This window comes from Anguilla anguilla, chromosome 10, assembly GCF_013347855.1.
Source record: "Anguilla anguilla isolate fAngAng1 chromosome 10, fAngAng1.pri, whole genome shotgun sequence".
Taxonomy (NCBI): Eukaryota; Metazoa; Chordata; class Actinopteri; order Anguilliformes; family Anguillidae; genus Anguilla; species Anguilla anguilla.
In genome coordinates, this window is record NC_049210.1 from 28,757,182 (window position 1) to 28,774,742 (window position 17,561).

The window sequence follows — 17,561 nt, forward strand, 5'->3', positions numbered from 1 at the left end:
TGTTTGTGAAAAAGCCAAAAATATGACTGCTGCTGCATATGTATACAAATGGTATATTTACCGATAAAACTATGATCATTCAGGCCAACTCCAATAATCTCAAAACTGCTACTTGTCTGTAAATAACAACATTAGAGTGATAATTTTATTATTTAACCTTTCACGTTCCCATTCTTAACCTGATAATTAATTTGGCTTGACAAGAAGTGTCATAAGTGTATGAGTGTACTCTTCAAAAAGCTATTTAATTAGCTAAGACATGTATTGTACTTGATCTGGCAATACTGGTAAATGGTGGGCTACAGCTGAAAACTGTACATGAGTGAACGGGCCTCTGTATATAGCCATTTCAAAAAATATGCTTGAAACAAAATCCATTCAGGACTGGAGTTGTGAACTGTTTTTGGATATCATGTCCAAAATGCAAGTCAAAGGAAAGAGTGTAACCAATTAACTTGATATAATTCTCAGAGAAATATTAAAATTAAATCTAAATGTAGTCACTAGGCACAATGAAACATTTGAAGGCTATATTTGCACAATGAATCACGATAATGACAGATCTAAGATGACTAGTTTTAAATGCATTTTTCAGAAAGTACCTAAAATGTGACTTTTTTCAAACATAAGTAGGAAACTAAAGTCATTTGGGGAGTTATTTTACCGCTATATGATGTGGGTAAAAAGCAGATCATTTGAGGGCAGAGTTAACTCCTTCCTATCTGTGAAAAATAACTGATCATGCCTGCCTGGACAGGTTAGTACTGGGGGACCCCTGAGCACAGTTTTTTGTTCCAATCACAATTGCAATCCTAGAATTTTAACAAGCTGTTCATTTTTCTTAATTGGCAGCTTTTTGTGTTTTCAGGGATTATTAAAAAATAGCTATGCATGCAATGAAAGAAAAGGTCCCATATTCATATTGTGTTTATGGTGCTAAATTGCAAATGATTACATTAAATGAGGTAAAGACTGAGGTGAATGAATGTTCCTACCTGGTAAAAGTGTGGACACCTGCCCACTAGAAACAGCCAGGTAGTAGATAATGAACAACACAAAGACAAAACAAATAATAATTAAAGCCGCAAGCGGCGTTGGGAGGGGTCCAAGCACGATACTGTCTTCAAATGGATGCAGGCTTAAGAAAAGTAATTATACATCCTCTCAAAAAGCTTGTACTAACAAACTCTTGGTCTTTTACATGGCTGGCACTGTCTTCTATTGCTTCCGCAACGCTCAGACCGTCCCCTCACTGCTAAAAACTAGACCTACGGTGTCGGATTACTTGTGTCGCCATGGATGTCGCTTGCCGTAAAGAAGTTTACTAGATGTCGTAGCACTTAGATTTGGAGCTCCAGCTCTTCCGCACCCCGCCTAATGAAAAAGTCCAAATGGTGGGCAAACCATATGGCGGACATAGGTGGTCCCAATAGAAAACTTGTAGAGCACATTCAGATGCATCAGTAGATGAAGTTTTGTGTTGATCTGACTTACGGTGTGGGAGTTATGACCTTTTAAACATGACCCTTTGTTATAGCGCCACCATCTGGCTGACATAGGTGATTTGTAGTGCATGAGTAGTGGGGGCCCATAGGAACCCACCTGCCAAATTTGGTTGGACTACAACTTATGGTTGCTGAGCCTCAGACATTTTAGAGGAGAAAACTTCCACGCCCCAACTAAAAAGTGAAAATGGCAGGCAAACAATATGGCGGACATAGGTGGTCCCAATGACAAAGTTGTACAGCACGTTCAGATGCATAGGATGACGTTTTCTGTTGATCTAACTTATGGTGTGGGAGTTATGGCCTTTTACGCATTACCATTTGTTATAGCGCCACCATCTGGCCGACTTGATTGGCCATCTGATTTTTAGTGCCTGAGTAGTGGGGGGCCATAGAAACCCACCTGCCAAATTTGGTTGCTCTAGGACTTATGGTTGCTGAGCCTCAGACACTTTTAGCGGAGAAAAATAAGAATAATAATAATAATAATAATAATAATAATAATAATAATAATAATAATTCGAACAGATACAATAGGGTTCCACCAGCTTCGCTGCTTGGACCCCTAACAAGCCAAACATGCACTGTGTTAATAAGTTTAAGGAAAAAATTATGAAATAACTTAAACATATGTGTTCAACCAACTTGATTGAGCAAGATTGGCTGTAACAAAAAACAGCATACACAGGGGCCCCCAGGACCGGGTTTGAGAGACCACAGGGACAGGTGACAGTTGTCTAAAGGAGCACAAGCTTTCACCTGTCCAATCCTGTTCGATTGCCTCAAAGAAGGGAGGAAGGAAGGAAGAGTGCTTTTTTTAAGATTCCAAACTGGGCCCATGAACTGCTCACAGGTGAAGACAATTAAAGTACTCCTCCAGATGCATTTTAAAACCTTAAAAAATATTCCGTATTAAACAATAATTTGTTTATAATGGGTTTTCCACAGAAAATGGCTTAGTAGTATCTCCGCAACTACACCCTCATTGAGAATGCCAGAATCTATGAACATGAAAATTGCTGTGGACCCAGGATATACAGTAGGCACAGCATCTGGATTAAAAATCAATTTCTTTGCAAAACCCAACAACTACTGCATGAGGTTCTGAATGCAGTCATCTGTAAAATACACCTGACAAACATGGATCTATCCTGTCTAGTACATCCACGATTTTTAGAAACAAATTCCACCCATTTTTGTTTTAGAATGGGCTTCTTTGGTAACAAGTGAAACAAAGTTCCTACCTCGAGATTCCATCCTAAAACTGCAGTCTGCCATGTTCAACACACTAACTGCCACAACAATGTCTATAACTAGTCAGCTTTCTGTGCACTAAGATTTCACTTTTATCATGTTGCACTCCTGTAATTTGCGTATCTTTGCATAGTGGACCATGACAGGTTCAAAATATCTGCGACTAGTGATGTCCCAAACCAGGTTTTTAGTGTCCAGATCCAATTCGAGTAGGCCTACAGTAACATTCAGTGTCGGACAATACAGATCCAATTAAGATATTTTTTGCTATTTGCCTTTTTAAAATTTGTTAACAGCTAACCTGGTTTAAAATCAGTAAATCAGTGGGCAAAATAAGTTTAAACAGATTATACAGAAAATAAATAATTCTGCTTGAGAATAAACAGGCCAAAATGCAGGTACAGAATGTGGCTGGTTGCATTTCCTTTTCTCTTTAATGTCTCCAAATGCACCGTGCACCAAACGGCAGGCTACAGACTCTGAAGTAGAGCAGAGTGTTATGACCAATATATCATATATTTTTCATATAATTGACAGTATGCCAGGATTTGATTTTCCAATGCACATTACAGGAGAAAAACCTAAAGCCTAAAAATCACAGCCTACTGTTGCAACATGCAATTTTTTTTATTCCCTGGTTGAAAAACAATAAAATACCATTGACTATAGTACCACAAAACACTACTGTGTAAATTCATACCGGTAGCTATAACCTACCTAAAATTAACGTATGCTATAGCCTAGTGCCCAGCCCTACTTTGAGGCGGTGTATAACCACTATCACCAAGCTTGAAGATTACAATAAAAGATAAAAAGAACAGCGAAAAGTCAACATTATCCTTTCAGTGGTGTTTCTTCGGATGCTTTATCAAATTAGTTGTATTGTAAAAAACTGTGCTAAAGCCGCCATTTGATACACCGGCATTGCAAATGTTGCAACTGGCCATAGGGCTGCTAGACTTTGTATACGTTCCACACAGCAGACATTGACGCAGATACCAACTTTTTTCGTAAACAACTGCCTCATTCGAGGTGGCGAATGGACAGTGCTTATTCACGGGAGCGACGGCACATTTAGGCAATTGGCATAAACAGAGTAAACAGTCAGAAAGCATGGAGGCGAAGCCTTGCTACAGGCAAGAATAATATGCATATTAAGTGTTGTAGTGTCAGACAGGATTGGATTCAGATCGGGTGTGACCTAGTCAATACTCAATCCAAAAAATATAGTGGTATCAGGACCCGATACCAATCCATGGATCGGACTGGGTCATCCCTATTTGTGATATCATGAGTTTTGCTCATGCATGCAGATGTCCAACTCTGTACAGAGAAGCCCTCATTTCATTGTACCTGAAAAAATCAAAGCTATTAGCAAGCATTGCAAATAACAAGTTGCCTGCTCTGCCAGATCAAGTTCAAACCTTTATATCCTTCCAAGGGCAAGTTGGTTTGCACCTTGATGTTGGCTTTACACAGTGAAACTTTCGTGCAAACAGCTGCATGTGTAATAGTTGCATAGAACTGAAATTACATGCAATTTGACAGTTATATGATGAGATTCAAAATAATCAGTTGCATGCAATATGAACATTTCACATTGTGTTGTTATAAATGCATTGTCATTTTGTATTGTTTCATTATTGTACAGTGAGTTTCTATCAGCTTCCAAGTTTCATTCATTTATAGCTGTCGGAAAACTGTGTTGCTTGTAGATTTTCTACAAGATTATTGAATTAACATTCACCCCAAAAAAATGAAATGTGTGTGGGTTAATGACAGGCTGCTCAAGAGAGACCAATGGCTCATTTCATGCTTTATTCTACTGTCTCTTCTGTCCATTTATTTTTTCAACAATTTTAATGTAGCTATATGTCAGTTCTGGGTTGGCTCTCTCTCTCTCTCTCTTTCTTTCTCTCTCTCTCTCTCAGAACATAACAGCTTCAACATACGTTTCAAGTGAGTTGCAGCGGGTCTATATGGTTTAAATGCAACAAAGTTTCCACAAAAGTAGCACAAAAATTGTACCGTATAATGCCAGCCTTACTGTAATTAAACCTGGATATTTTTATTGCACTCCAAATATTACATTACAGGCATTAAGCAGGTACACTTATCCAGAGAAACTTACACAACTTTTTACACAGCATTTACATTGCATCCATTTATATAGTTGGATATATACCAAAGCAATGCAGATTAAGTACCTTGCTCAGGGGTACAAGGGCAGTGTCCTACCCAGGAATTGAACCTGTTTTGTATAACTATACACAGGAACGTTTGTGGCCTCTACCTTCCTGCCCACAGGACTGACCCATGAGTCAGGTTCACCATTAACTTTTTCTGGTCAACCAAGGCATGATTAAGTGCCTGTCCCCTTTCTGCGTACATCCAAATTAGTCTTGACAGGAAAGGCGCCGCGACACCGACTTCAAAGAAGAAGTTTCCCAAAACATCATGCACCTGCAGCAGCTTTGGACTAGAATTAATTAATTTTAGAACGGAATCAAGGACTGGTCTCCCCTTTTATTGCCGTTAACACATTTTATTTAACACTGACATCAAACTATAGGATAGCATAAAACTTGCAATACCTGATTGGGTTCTTTTAACCGCTGCTTGCTGTTTTTGTTTTGCTATGCTTGTGTTGGTCTGAAATAGAAAATCTCCTGACCTTGTTGTTTTACATTGTTAAAAGTTCATTTTAGGAGGCTGATTAAACAAACTAACCACAGAGAATCATGTCACTAACCCATAACACAAATGAACCTGCATTAACTGGTAGTACTGTTAACCTCTATGTTTAGCCTTCACAGAATTATCATTTGCTCTGATTAAGACTTGTATTGTATACTATTCCTCATTTTAGGCTAATTATTATTTTCAATTAGCCTATTCACATATTCATTATCATAGCCAATATATATATACATCCTTTATTTCCAAACCATGCCTATGATATTTCACAAAGTTGGGCCCTGCAGACGTGGTATCCTCTGGAACCGCACAAAACAAATATTTACCCATTTTATTTACCCATTCTTTCTTTTTGACTAAGCTCTGTATTTCAATGTTGCCCTTGTCTTTTTGGAAAGCCTCTATTTAAAAAAAGAGTTCATAATGGTTAGTTATCACACAAACTAAATTCACTTAGAAACAATCAAACCACTTGGTTTTTACCTTGCTGCGTGCTCTGACCTGCACTCTGCAGTAAATCAGTCTTGTAAGCAGTAACCTCTTCATCACAACAGGGCGAGGAAAATTACAAAAATATATCATGAAATCATAAAAGATTTACAATAATATAGAGCCCTTCACCACTTTTGTAGTGTCTTTTATGCAAGTGTTTGCCTATAAACAATGCTCCAATAAGCAATTGATGAAGTGTAAGCTAAGCTTCCACACCTGTGCTATGTGAAAGTAACTGGGTACACAGCAGACTAGCTAAGCCATAATTTCAGCTAGAAGACAGTCGTTAACTACATACGAAAGCAATGCAAATGAGCTTGAAGAACACAAGACTGTAACGGCGCTCTCACACAGCGAGCAACTCATCGACCGCGTTGACGGAAGTCCATTCACTCTCTATGTAGCTGAGCAACACTGAGCAACTGGGCAACTGAGCAACCAATGTTGCCCACAGTTTAACTTTTCGTGAGCAACGCCTGTCAACATCGGTCAACAGCCAATCAGAGCTTCGGGCTTCCTAATTCTCCAACCGATATGATACCATTTCATGAATTATTGTTCCACTCAGTGAGGAAAAATGGACGAACTTATCATTATGGTACAAAAAAAGAGTATAGGGTTAAGCGTCTGCAAATGACGCTTGGACAGCAGTTTCAACTTGCTTACTAGCTAGCTAGTGAGGGAGATGGAGAGGTCGCTAGCTAGGTGGCTAACTAGTGAGAGAGATATATAGCTAATGAGATAGCAATAAATATTTATCAGTGTCTGACATAACTATAAAAACAAAAGGACATATGTGGCTATATGGCTGTGGTGTGGGGATGGCTGGTTTAAGCAGCCACACCTGCCCTGGGCCACGTTAATTAGACCTGGCCAATTGGTTGAATTGGATAATTGGCCAGGCTAATTGGACCCGGGAACAGGAGTGGCTGCACCTGTGCGTAGTGAGGTAATCAGTGCGCACAGGTTAAATCTACCATCCCCACCCACACAAAGGGAGCCTCTGTCATGACTGTTTTACATCTGCTCCTAGGCTGTAACATCTTGCCAACCTCGTAAATAAAGTGGACTATTTGAACATCTTCTCCCTGTGTCTCTGTGCTGGAGGGCCCCTAGGAAAGCCACTTCGGTGGCCTGTGGCAGGCTTGTTTGCCACAATGGCAAATATACGTCTTTGATGACGCCGTTATTTCTCTTCAATAATATGTAGTTGCATGAGACCACTAAGAGGACACAACGGGAAGCTACTGCGCCTCCCTCTACCTAGTAAACTTGAGCAACCCATCAACCGAGTTGCTTGCTGTGTGAACACCCTAGGTTACTTGTAACGTATATAGGGGTTTCCAAGCAAGGGCAAAACTCACGATGGGAAGATGATAGATTTTTTCCAGTAGTACCTCCTTTTAGGTAATTTTCACAGCACTGGAATGTCCTATTGAGATAATTTGTCGATGATTGTAATGTAAGAAGCACCTTTCTTATAAAAATTGTACATTGAAGTTCGTTTGAAGTTCGTTTTCAAATGCACCTGAAAGGGCTTTCAGCTCCACAAAAAAAAATGCAGAATGAATAATGACTTCTGCTAGCCTGTGTACAAAGAGCAGTTTGAATGCTTAGGGATCAGTATCAATATCAATACCATCACTGTAGAATTTGCAGTTGTTTGACTTGTTGCAAATGATTATTGGATTATAAAACACCATAATCATCGATCTGGGGTGTCAATTTCAGCCCTTCTTTGGGGAAACGGACTACCTTGTTATTTCTTTTGTTATCTCAAGTGGTTTTACCGATCAAGATGGGTTCTTTCTTTTTTGCAGCAAGTGCAAAGAGTCAAAGCTTTACACGGTTGTAGGTGTTACCACAGTGCACCTAGAATCAGTGAACAAAAAAAGCAATAATTTAAGAGAATGAAATTTTTAGATTCCGGGCTAATTGGGCAATAGGAGATTAAGCTATATTTATTGAGTTATCTGAATGCAACTTTGACGTCAAGGCCCTGCCACTCCCGGTTGGCATAAGCAGCCAAAACGATAATAGGAAGTGATCACTGCTGGGGTAGCAGTGGGAGTGCAAAAAACTTTTCCGAAAGGCATAAATACAGAGTTATGCAGAAAAAGCCAAGCTTGGCTAGCAGCAGCAGCAGAGACAGCATGGCAGATGGAGTGAACAGTTAAGGTTCGTGATTTAAATAGTCCATTAAGGTGTCAGCATCATGTGAGCTGACTGTGATTTGGCACTTACTTCTCGAGCTATCTGCCCGATCTAGCTCCACAAGCTTTTCCTCATAAAATAATAGCCTAACTTTTTCACTATTTAATCAACCAAAGACAATCCAACATGCAGAAGCCTTCTGTGAAAAAAGAAATGCACCCTTATGCACCTGTTATACGCAAGTGCACAATTAGTCATGTCCTGTCACCAGTATTTAAATGTTTGTTCTTGAACATTCTGGTTTGTGTTAACACTTTCTATTCCTTCTACTCTTAAGCGCTTGGACACATTCTATCACTCTGCCCTCAGATATATCGCTGGCAATAGTTACGGTACCCACCACTGTGTCCTCTACGTCAAGGTGGGTCTGTCTCCTCTGGCAGAGAGGCGTGATAAACACTGGTATATGTTTATCTTTAAGGCCATTGTTGGAATGCTTCCATCTTATATTACAATGACGTTGGAATGGCGCTCTGGACCCTACCTAACCCGGTCAAATGACTTGCTTATGCTTAAGGTCCCTCAGGCTCGGTCAGAAATTGGAAAGTCAGCATTCCATTTTAGTGCCCCATCCTCCTGGAATGAGCTTCAACAATTGCTTAAAATCAGTTCTCTACCAACTTATGGGCAGTTTAGATTGCTGATTTTTAACATTCCTGTCACTGATTGTATCTGTTTTTGATCTTATCTGCGCTTTATTTTATTTATTTTATTTTATTCTAGTTATTATTATTACAAACTATGTTGGTTTTACTTTTGCTATATTCTGTGATCTTATATTATACTTATTGTGTCTTAAATGTTTTTGTAATCTCGGCTACATTGAAAATGAGGGCCTGGCCCTCAATTGTACCTCCGAGAATGAAATAAAGGTTATGATGAACACAGTATGCCAAAGACAAAAGACATCTGTCCTCAGAGAAGCAATTTTTTCAGTTCGAAAAGAGTTAAAAAACTATTTCCAAACAAGCAGTAAGGGTGCTCTTTCACCCATGGCTTATGCATGCTGGCTTCTTTGGTTGGTTTGGTTGAGTAAATAATTGCAACGCAATATCTCTTGTGTTATTTATCATGTGAGGTCAGATTTACCTACTGTTAGGACTTGATGAAGACTAGATCAGGATTAGTCACGTTCTAATATGTAAAACCATAGACTTAATGGTGCAGTGTGTAGAATTTAGTGGCATCTAGCGGAACGAACTTGGCAGAAATGGAATATAACATTCATAAGTATGTTTTAATTTGTGTATAATCCCATGAAAATAAGAATCGTTGTGTTTTCGTTACCTTAGAATGAGCCCTTTATATCTACATAGAGAGCGGGTCCTCTTCCATGGAAGACGCCATGTTGCACCACCATGTTTCTACAGTAGCCCAAAACGGACAAAAGGCTCTAGAGAGGGCCCTTCGCATTCGTTTTTTTCGCGTTTTTAATTTTGGTGGGTGGCGCTAATGCACCGTTGGGAAGACGAAGAAGAAGAAAGAAGAGACTGAGTGGTCATATATTGTCTTGGACATTCCGTTTGTGAAATATACGCGCATTTGTGATGCCTGGGTACCTTACAATATAGCTGTGCGTAATACCACACGTGTTGTTTATGGCGTTGTCGCCCTTTTTAGTATAGTCTGGCTTGATTGACAACCATTTATTCAGTAGGTGAGAGTATAAGCTTTCTAATGATGTATGACATGTCTAATTTTGCTTTTGGAATAGCATTTTATTCGTCAGCGTAATCGAAAGTTTTGTTATCATCGCATTCACTTACCCATTCACTCTGTGGTAGCAGTAAAAGATGCTGCACCTAACGAAACTTTGTCAACGATTTTTCATAATTTCTTGGAAAATACTATTATTATTGAGGACTTCTGGGCATAGCTAAGCCATGTGTTTGCTGATAGACCTAGCTGATATCGTTTTCTGGAGTAAGACAGAAGCGGATAGAAATGTATCATTAATTTACTGTCTATGTCTCTATCTATTGAAAACAGATACGATTTCATCATTGCTATGTAAGTATTACTGCTCAAAATATTTCGGTTATATACGTTATTTTTGAAATTGAGTGTCAATTTAAATAGGTTAGTGGTATTTTATAGTGAGGATATTTCACACTGTAATGTAAGCGTTCGTTAGTAGTTTAACAGTTTTTGTGATGCATGCAACTGTGATGATGTGAGAGTTGGAACATTGCCAAAATGTGGTGGATGGTTGAAAATTGTTTTCATGTCGTCCCATCCCCATACAAGAAAACATACAAGAGTACAGAAATACATACGAGAGTTAATTATCACACATTTAAGTACTGTACTGCATTGTGTGACAATGTTTTTGCATTATTTTTTAATCCGATATCAATGTTTCATCTTAAACCTTCATAAGGGGCTTATTTATGTGCTTTATAATGGACAAAAAGCATTTTATTCATTTTTGGAGAGATTTTGGATATATTTCTGGACCCCTAGATATTTTAGAGCACTGTACTGTTAAAAGTGATGCAACGGTTTCTTGAATCAAAACAGTTGATTTGTAGTGAAATACGTGAATATGTTGTGATATACTGCAATGCATAATTTAGGCATTTTAGACGCTGCTTACTTTTTGCTTCATAGATCTTTAGTAGTTCTGCGTATCCACCCTTAAATTTGACGCACTTGTGGTCAAGGTGTTTTTGATCCAGGACATGTATAGTTTAACCTGCTGTATATATGCAATCTCTCAGTATTTCATTGCAAACTAAAAAAGAGCAAATTCATTTTTGATTTTTTGCCTAGACAATGGCATTTGTGGCACTTTATTTCCTAAATTATGAATATAAACGAATCTAAGTTAGTATTGTAAATGGTACAAATGTCTTTCTTCATTTAAGCCATTTTTTAAGTTTTTGTGATGTTCACATCTGGAGTTATAAAGCTTCAAACAGGGTACCCCCTAAATGGGCATGGATTGGCCAGATTTGGCCTTTTGCGCTAAGGGGTTAATTTGCCTGCACTAAGACAGGCAATACTGTTGCATGTAATTTGGCACAATGTTGATATCAATACTTCTAATGGCAGGCCTAGATTTGAATGAATGACTTATAGACAGTGCTTATAAGTAACTTGCCATTTTTGTACAGTGAAAACGTGATTTTCATCGGATTTGGATGTACAATGAGAGCAAGAGTGTGCAGTTATGTGTCACTTTGTTGGTTGAGAGAATTTGTTACCCTATATTCCTGGACTCGGTCCAGCAGGGGAAAGTGCAGGGTTGGGATGAATTGATGGATGTAGGGGCTGCTCATTGCTGCTCCATACAAATGTCTGCCCAAGATTGAGGTGACAAATGTTTTTCCTGTCCCAGACGCCCCATGAAAAGACAACACCAGTGGCATGTCAGGATTATCCTTCTGCAGGAAACCAACCACTGCTTCAGACACTATTTCCTGGGCAAGGTGCTGTCCGTACAGGTTCTTATACAGGTCCCACTCCAAACCTGGACAGAGACAGAAATATAGTCATTCACATGCAGCCAAATGTCTTGTTGACAATTTGTTCAGTTTGATAACCGTGACCTTACGTAAAACGTTGACCCACGTTAACTAACTGGGAAGTTTTATAGCAATCCCACTGTACCTCTGGATACATGTAATCATGCTCCAGCATTCAGACAACATCCAAAATAACTAATCAAATCTAATTCAAAAAGTGTAGAGGTAATAAAAACCTGCAGTGTGAAGTTGGCCACAGTAAGGACTTTTGCGAGGGTCAGGAATTCCCAACGATAAAATCACTATTACTTCAACATAATTAGTTAAGGAAAAGTCGAACTACAGTTATCATAAAATATGAACTATTCATTTTCTATTTGAACAATATTAAAAAACTTTGATTTTAAACATAAACATTGTAAAATTATTCATTTTCAGTTATAACCACACTAACATTAATTACAAATATGTCTTCCTTTTTTCTATTTTTTTCCAACATTTTTTTCAATGACAAGGCAAAATATAAAATTAAAAATGAAATACTCCCATTACATTTAATTATTATTACAATATCCAATACAACATTATATCAGTACATGAGTTAAACTGAATGGTGAGGGGAGAATTAAGAGTAATTCAAAATGTATCACTTCAACATTCTGTGCTACCTTGTAACACCAACTATGCAACTTAAACAAATAAATATGAAAATGTGGCTGGATATTACAGTAGTATGGCAAGGAGAATTAGAGAGGATTTAACACATTAACACAGTTTGTATAGGTGAAAACATCACATACAGTACATCATGCTCTGCTGCTTCCTCTGGACATAGTGGCCATGATAAGACCATTTTTGGTTACGCTGACCAATAAAACGCTAAATTTTGCCAAAAGCAAAATTAGACATGTTATACATTGTTAGAAAGCTTGTACTCTCACCTACTGAATAAATGAATTGTCAATCAAGCCAGACTGTACTAAAAAGGGCGACAACGCCATAAACAACTTGTGTGGTATTACGCACAGCTATTTTGGAAGATACCCAGGCATCACAAATGCGCATATATTTCACAAACTTTTTCACTGCTGTATTGGCATATCTTAGCGCTATTGTCGGGTTTATCTTGTTGCTATGATGGAATACGATTTTTGAGTGGTGAAAGAATATTTTTATGAATGCCCAGATAGACAATATTGTCCATTATGTCATGGGTGGGGGGTATAGTTGCAGGTGAGACTGCAGGGAAGGGGTGCATGTTAAATGAACGACCAGAGCGACAATGGTGGCACTGCAAAACTTCGTATTTGGCATAGTTGTGGTGTATCGTCTACTAATGAAACTAAAACATCGCCTTTCTGTTTTTAACTTATACTTTGGTTGCAGTAGCACTGAATGTCTGAGTTCAGTAATCTTGGCACGCCAGCATGCCGAGCACTTGGGGCTTTGCGCTAAGAGGGTACCTTGCTCAAGGGTACAACAGCAGTGTCCCACCCAGGAATGGAACCTATGACCTTTTGGTTACAAGCCCAGTTCCTTACCCTCTATGCTACACTGCCACCCCATGTAGCATAGATATGAGGACATGCCTTCCCTATGAATTAAGCCAACAAGCTTTGCTTTTGTAAGTCACACAAAAAAGTCACTTTAAAAATTCTGTTCGCTGATTATTATTACTTAATGTGAAGGCCAGTTGTATTTTACATACTGTTACAAGCCCAGGTGTCCAATACTGCCTTCTTACTGCCATAAAATATATAATGACTAATGACTATGTGAGTCATTCTGAATTCATAAAGACATTTTAAATTATTCAAGACTATTTGACTTGTATGTGCCTTTGTGAAAAAAAATTGTATGCATTCAACAGTACTAGCAGAAGACAGGAATACACTATTTGCCGAGAAATTGCATGGTTAAACTCCAGCCACATTCTCTATTTGATATAAGTGACACCATGTCATAGAAGTGGCGCGTCCAAGGTTTTCAAAACACCCCCACATCATTGAGACAATATGTCCAGGGGAGGCAACAGAGCATGATATTAGTTATGCTTTCACCAAGCAATTGGAATTTAATTGAAGGAAATTTGCCCATGTACTGCATGTTGAAACCCCAGCCACATTTTCTATGACGCCTATTTGATATAAGTGACACCATATCATAGAAGTGAAGTGACCGCGCTCTTCAAAACACCCCCCTATCATTGAGACAATATGTCCAGGGGAGGCAGCACAGCCTGATATATATAATCCATTGACCTATACTAGCAGTAGATAGGAATACACTGTTTAGTTGAACCACATCATTTTCTATGTTTTTTTAAATCCTTGACATCATATCAATGTAGTGAAGGGTTGTACGCAGTAAATGTCCAGTGTTAATTCCAGTCTTAACAGATGACTTTTGGTCTCACTCAGGAATGTGGGACCAAATGTTATCTATTTATAGTTGAATTACCACTGGACAGTTTATTGTGTACTAATTCAAAATACCTCAGTACCATAGGGACACTATGACTAGAGGAGGCAGACTAAGTTATGCATTCCCTTGTGCTCACACAAAATACGAATGGGTCCATACCAATTTGATGCTTCATGTAGGGGAGGCAAGAGACCAGTATATATTAACATGACCTATTAATTATGACAAATATGCTGGAATCAGTTTTATATTCTCCGAAAAAAGAGAGATCCTGGCATTCCATATTTAGACTCACTGCATTTCTAAGAAACAACATGCTAGAAATATATATTTATATACACATATATATATATATATATATATATATATATATATATACATATATATAAACATGCATCCTTTACATGTAAACGTTACTCCAGAAACGTAATTGCCATTATGGTTATAACGAAGGAGTATTTTTACATGTCAAAACGTCGCTAGTTCTGAAAATAAACTTTGAAATGCGCGTTTCTGGCTTTCGCGCAGGCCGACTTTTATTTTGAACGATTTCGGAGAATCTGCCGTCTTACTGTCGTTCACTGTCGCTCATTTCCCGGGTACTATAAAAACCTTTGTAATCGCCCGTTGTCGATGTAACTGCACGTCAAATGTTTCACAGCGCACCATTAAACGTAGCGAGACAGGCTGTTATATGAAGAGATCACCATAAAACAGCCTCAGAAGCGAGTTCGCTTTGTCTGCAGATCGCGAGATAGCTTCTGGTTCAGCTGGGCGATTACTTTACATTACTTAAATTATTTCGGTCTGTAATTACCTTGTACATCTGGTTTAAAAGCACACTCACAGCTCTCGGATATTGTGCAGTAAATAGTTTTCAGCTGTAAAGCAGTCGAGCCGTAGGAGGAACTGTAGTAAATTATAGCAAATAAACAGCGTAACATGCTTTCGCTGACTTTCATGATGACCGGGAATACAGCATTCTCGATTGAGTTTAACAGCAACACGGAATTTGTAGTCTTAATTGCAGTAAAATTTAAATGAGCACAATCTTTCTATACTAAAAATCCACTACAATTCCCATAATGCAGTTTACGGATGACACGTTGTGAAATTTATGGTCCAGACTGTTTTGTAGTTCTGCGGAGTACACGTCAAAATGGGTCGTCTGCGTAGGGGTTGTGCGGAATGTGCGGCATGTGCGAAGGTTGCAGACCACTTCGAGAGGCAGGAGTCAGAATTTGCAGAAACCAATATGGCGTCCAGTGTACCGCAGCTCTCGATTTCCGAATAGACTATAATGGAGAAACTCCTCCCTTTTTCTAACAAACTAAGGGGTTTACAATCACATTTTCAACCCAATTATATCCAAAATACATATAAGAATAAGAATCAATGCGTGATTTTTCTTGACACGATTCGGTAACGAAGTTATAGCCGAGTTGTTTTATTCAACACTAAACTCTGTATGGTCAACATATGACTCACCAGATCATTCTGATTTGTGGAACGCATACAACTGATGAATAGCCTACAAGGAACACGACCGTAAAAAACGTTGAACTTCCATAGTTACTGAACTGCGTATGTATGGCGTCAATTTAATTGAGCTTGTAAGTCAAATTGCCTCCAGGGGGCGTCTGGTTCGTGACGTGACATTTTTTTGGGACCATCATTCTCTACCGTAGCATGGTTCTATTCATTTCAATCTCTGGAGGGAAAAAAACGGATTTATGTCGATTTACGATGTGTTGGTGGTCCTGAACTACACTAAATCAAAGTCGCACGATACACGTCACAACCAGGTGTGCTTGTAAGTCTACCCACCAAGTGCGGTGCCTAGGCTCCTGAGTGAAGTTGCCCCTAACTGCTGGTCTGGGATCAGATCTCACTTCCCAGGTCCTAACTTCAACCATTAGTAGGGGAAGAAAATAACTGACTTTGGCCCAGCAGCTAGGGGCAACTTCACCCAACACCAGTGGCTAACTAGCTATACTAAGGTGACCAGACTTCTGAAATGAAAACCGGGGACATTTCCAGTTCGGCGGTCAATGTATCATTAAAATATCCAGTGTTATTATCTATGAAATAAAAAAGGGGGACAATTCCGGTTTCCTGTATTTTGACCATGGTAACTGTTGTACTGTAATAAACTATGGTGCAGGCCGACTTATAAAATTGGGTACTAAACAAGTAACTTTGTAAACCGTGTCAGAAAATCATAGTTTACAGTACCACGGTGAGTGAAGCTATGGTAAACTATGGAACACACAATAAAGAAAATGGTCAAACAAAATGGTTCAATACATGCTAGCTTCTGGCCGAGATTTCCACAGCAGTGTTCTCTAAAACTAGCGTGAGCAAGTAGTTAGTAGAAGAAGAAGAGTGATATGAAGCTGCTATAGCAAGCAGCCCCCTCTGTTGGCCAAAACAAGCACAACGCGATTGAGATGCCAACCGGTAGGCTCTGCTGCCCGGTATTTCTTGCCACGTAAAATATTATTTTACTGTGCGGTCTGTTTCCCCCCGGAAACGGGGATGTCTGGTCACCCTAAGGCTGAAGCCACACTATACGCGGCCCCGCCGCGCGGCGGCGCCGCCTCCATTCATTTTGAATGAGAGGTGGCGGCCAGACCCCGCAAGGCATGTTGGGATTGCCGGTGGCGCGGCGAGAGGCGGCGAGGCCGCGGGGGAGATGGCAAAAATTCAACTTTGACCCCCTCGCCGCATCGCGGTAACCAATCTGATTTGATCTAATGATCCGTCAAGTAAATTGTCCCTATTTTTTTCTAATTTAATTCCACATTCTATCGTTCCACAATGGAGGACCTAACTTGTAATTTCCGTATCGGGTTTCCCAACTTAATAAAATCTTCTACAGAGACATTGATAAGAGGAACGCAGCGTGGAGAAAAGTCTCTGAAATTGTCGGTGGCTCTGCAACGTAGTTATCGCCGTTTGCTACTATCACTGTCCAGTCTGAATAAAAATCATTTTTGCAGTAACCTAGCTCTGAAAAATGTTAATAAGCTGCCTAGCTAGGCTGTCTAATGTCTAGCTATAGTGAGTAACAACAAACAATAACAAACAAAAAAAATCTTCCTAATGTATTAGTTGCAAGTTGTTCGTTTCTACCAGCCACCTAGCTAGCTGACCAGATGTAACTCTGAAGGCATTATCTGGCTAATTAGCCAGACAATGTTTTTGTTGTTGGTTGTTACTCACTAGCTAGATATTAAACAGGCTAGGCAGCTAACTAACATCTTTCAGATCTAGGTTACTGCAAAAATGATTTTTATTCAGACAGGACAATGAATATGTCATGTTTCATATTTGGTTGCATATCCTTTGCATGCCATGATGTCTGTGACCCATCTGCATCACCAGACCATTACGCTGTTACAGTATGGAACACATTTGTTGGCTAAATGGTTTTAAGTCGTCAAGGGTCTAAGATATCCAACCGGCCTCAAACTATCATGCTGCTGCCAGATATGCAGTAGATGAG

At 39.2% G+C, this 17,561-nt stretch overlaps 1 protein-coding gene across 1 annotated transcript in view; it reads right to left on the minus strand.

The window, feature by feature from the left end:
- The window catches only part of tor2a (torsin family 2, member A), a 39,857-nt gene extending 24,799 nt beyond the window's left edge, over window positions 1-15,058 (minus strand). The window contains exons 1-2 of the mRNA XM_035379988.1: window positions 14,871-15,058; window positions 11,369-11,634 (exon numbers count right to left, since the gene is read on the minus strand). Coding sequence (XP_035235879.1) covers window positions 11,369-11,634; window positions 14,871-15,015 — 411 coding nt within the window. The 5' untranslated portion in view covers window positions 15,016-15,058. The remainder of the gene's footprint in view (window positions 1-11,368; window positions 11,635-14,870) is intronic.
- Between the last annotated feature and the right edge of the window lie 2,503 nt (window positions 15,059-17,561).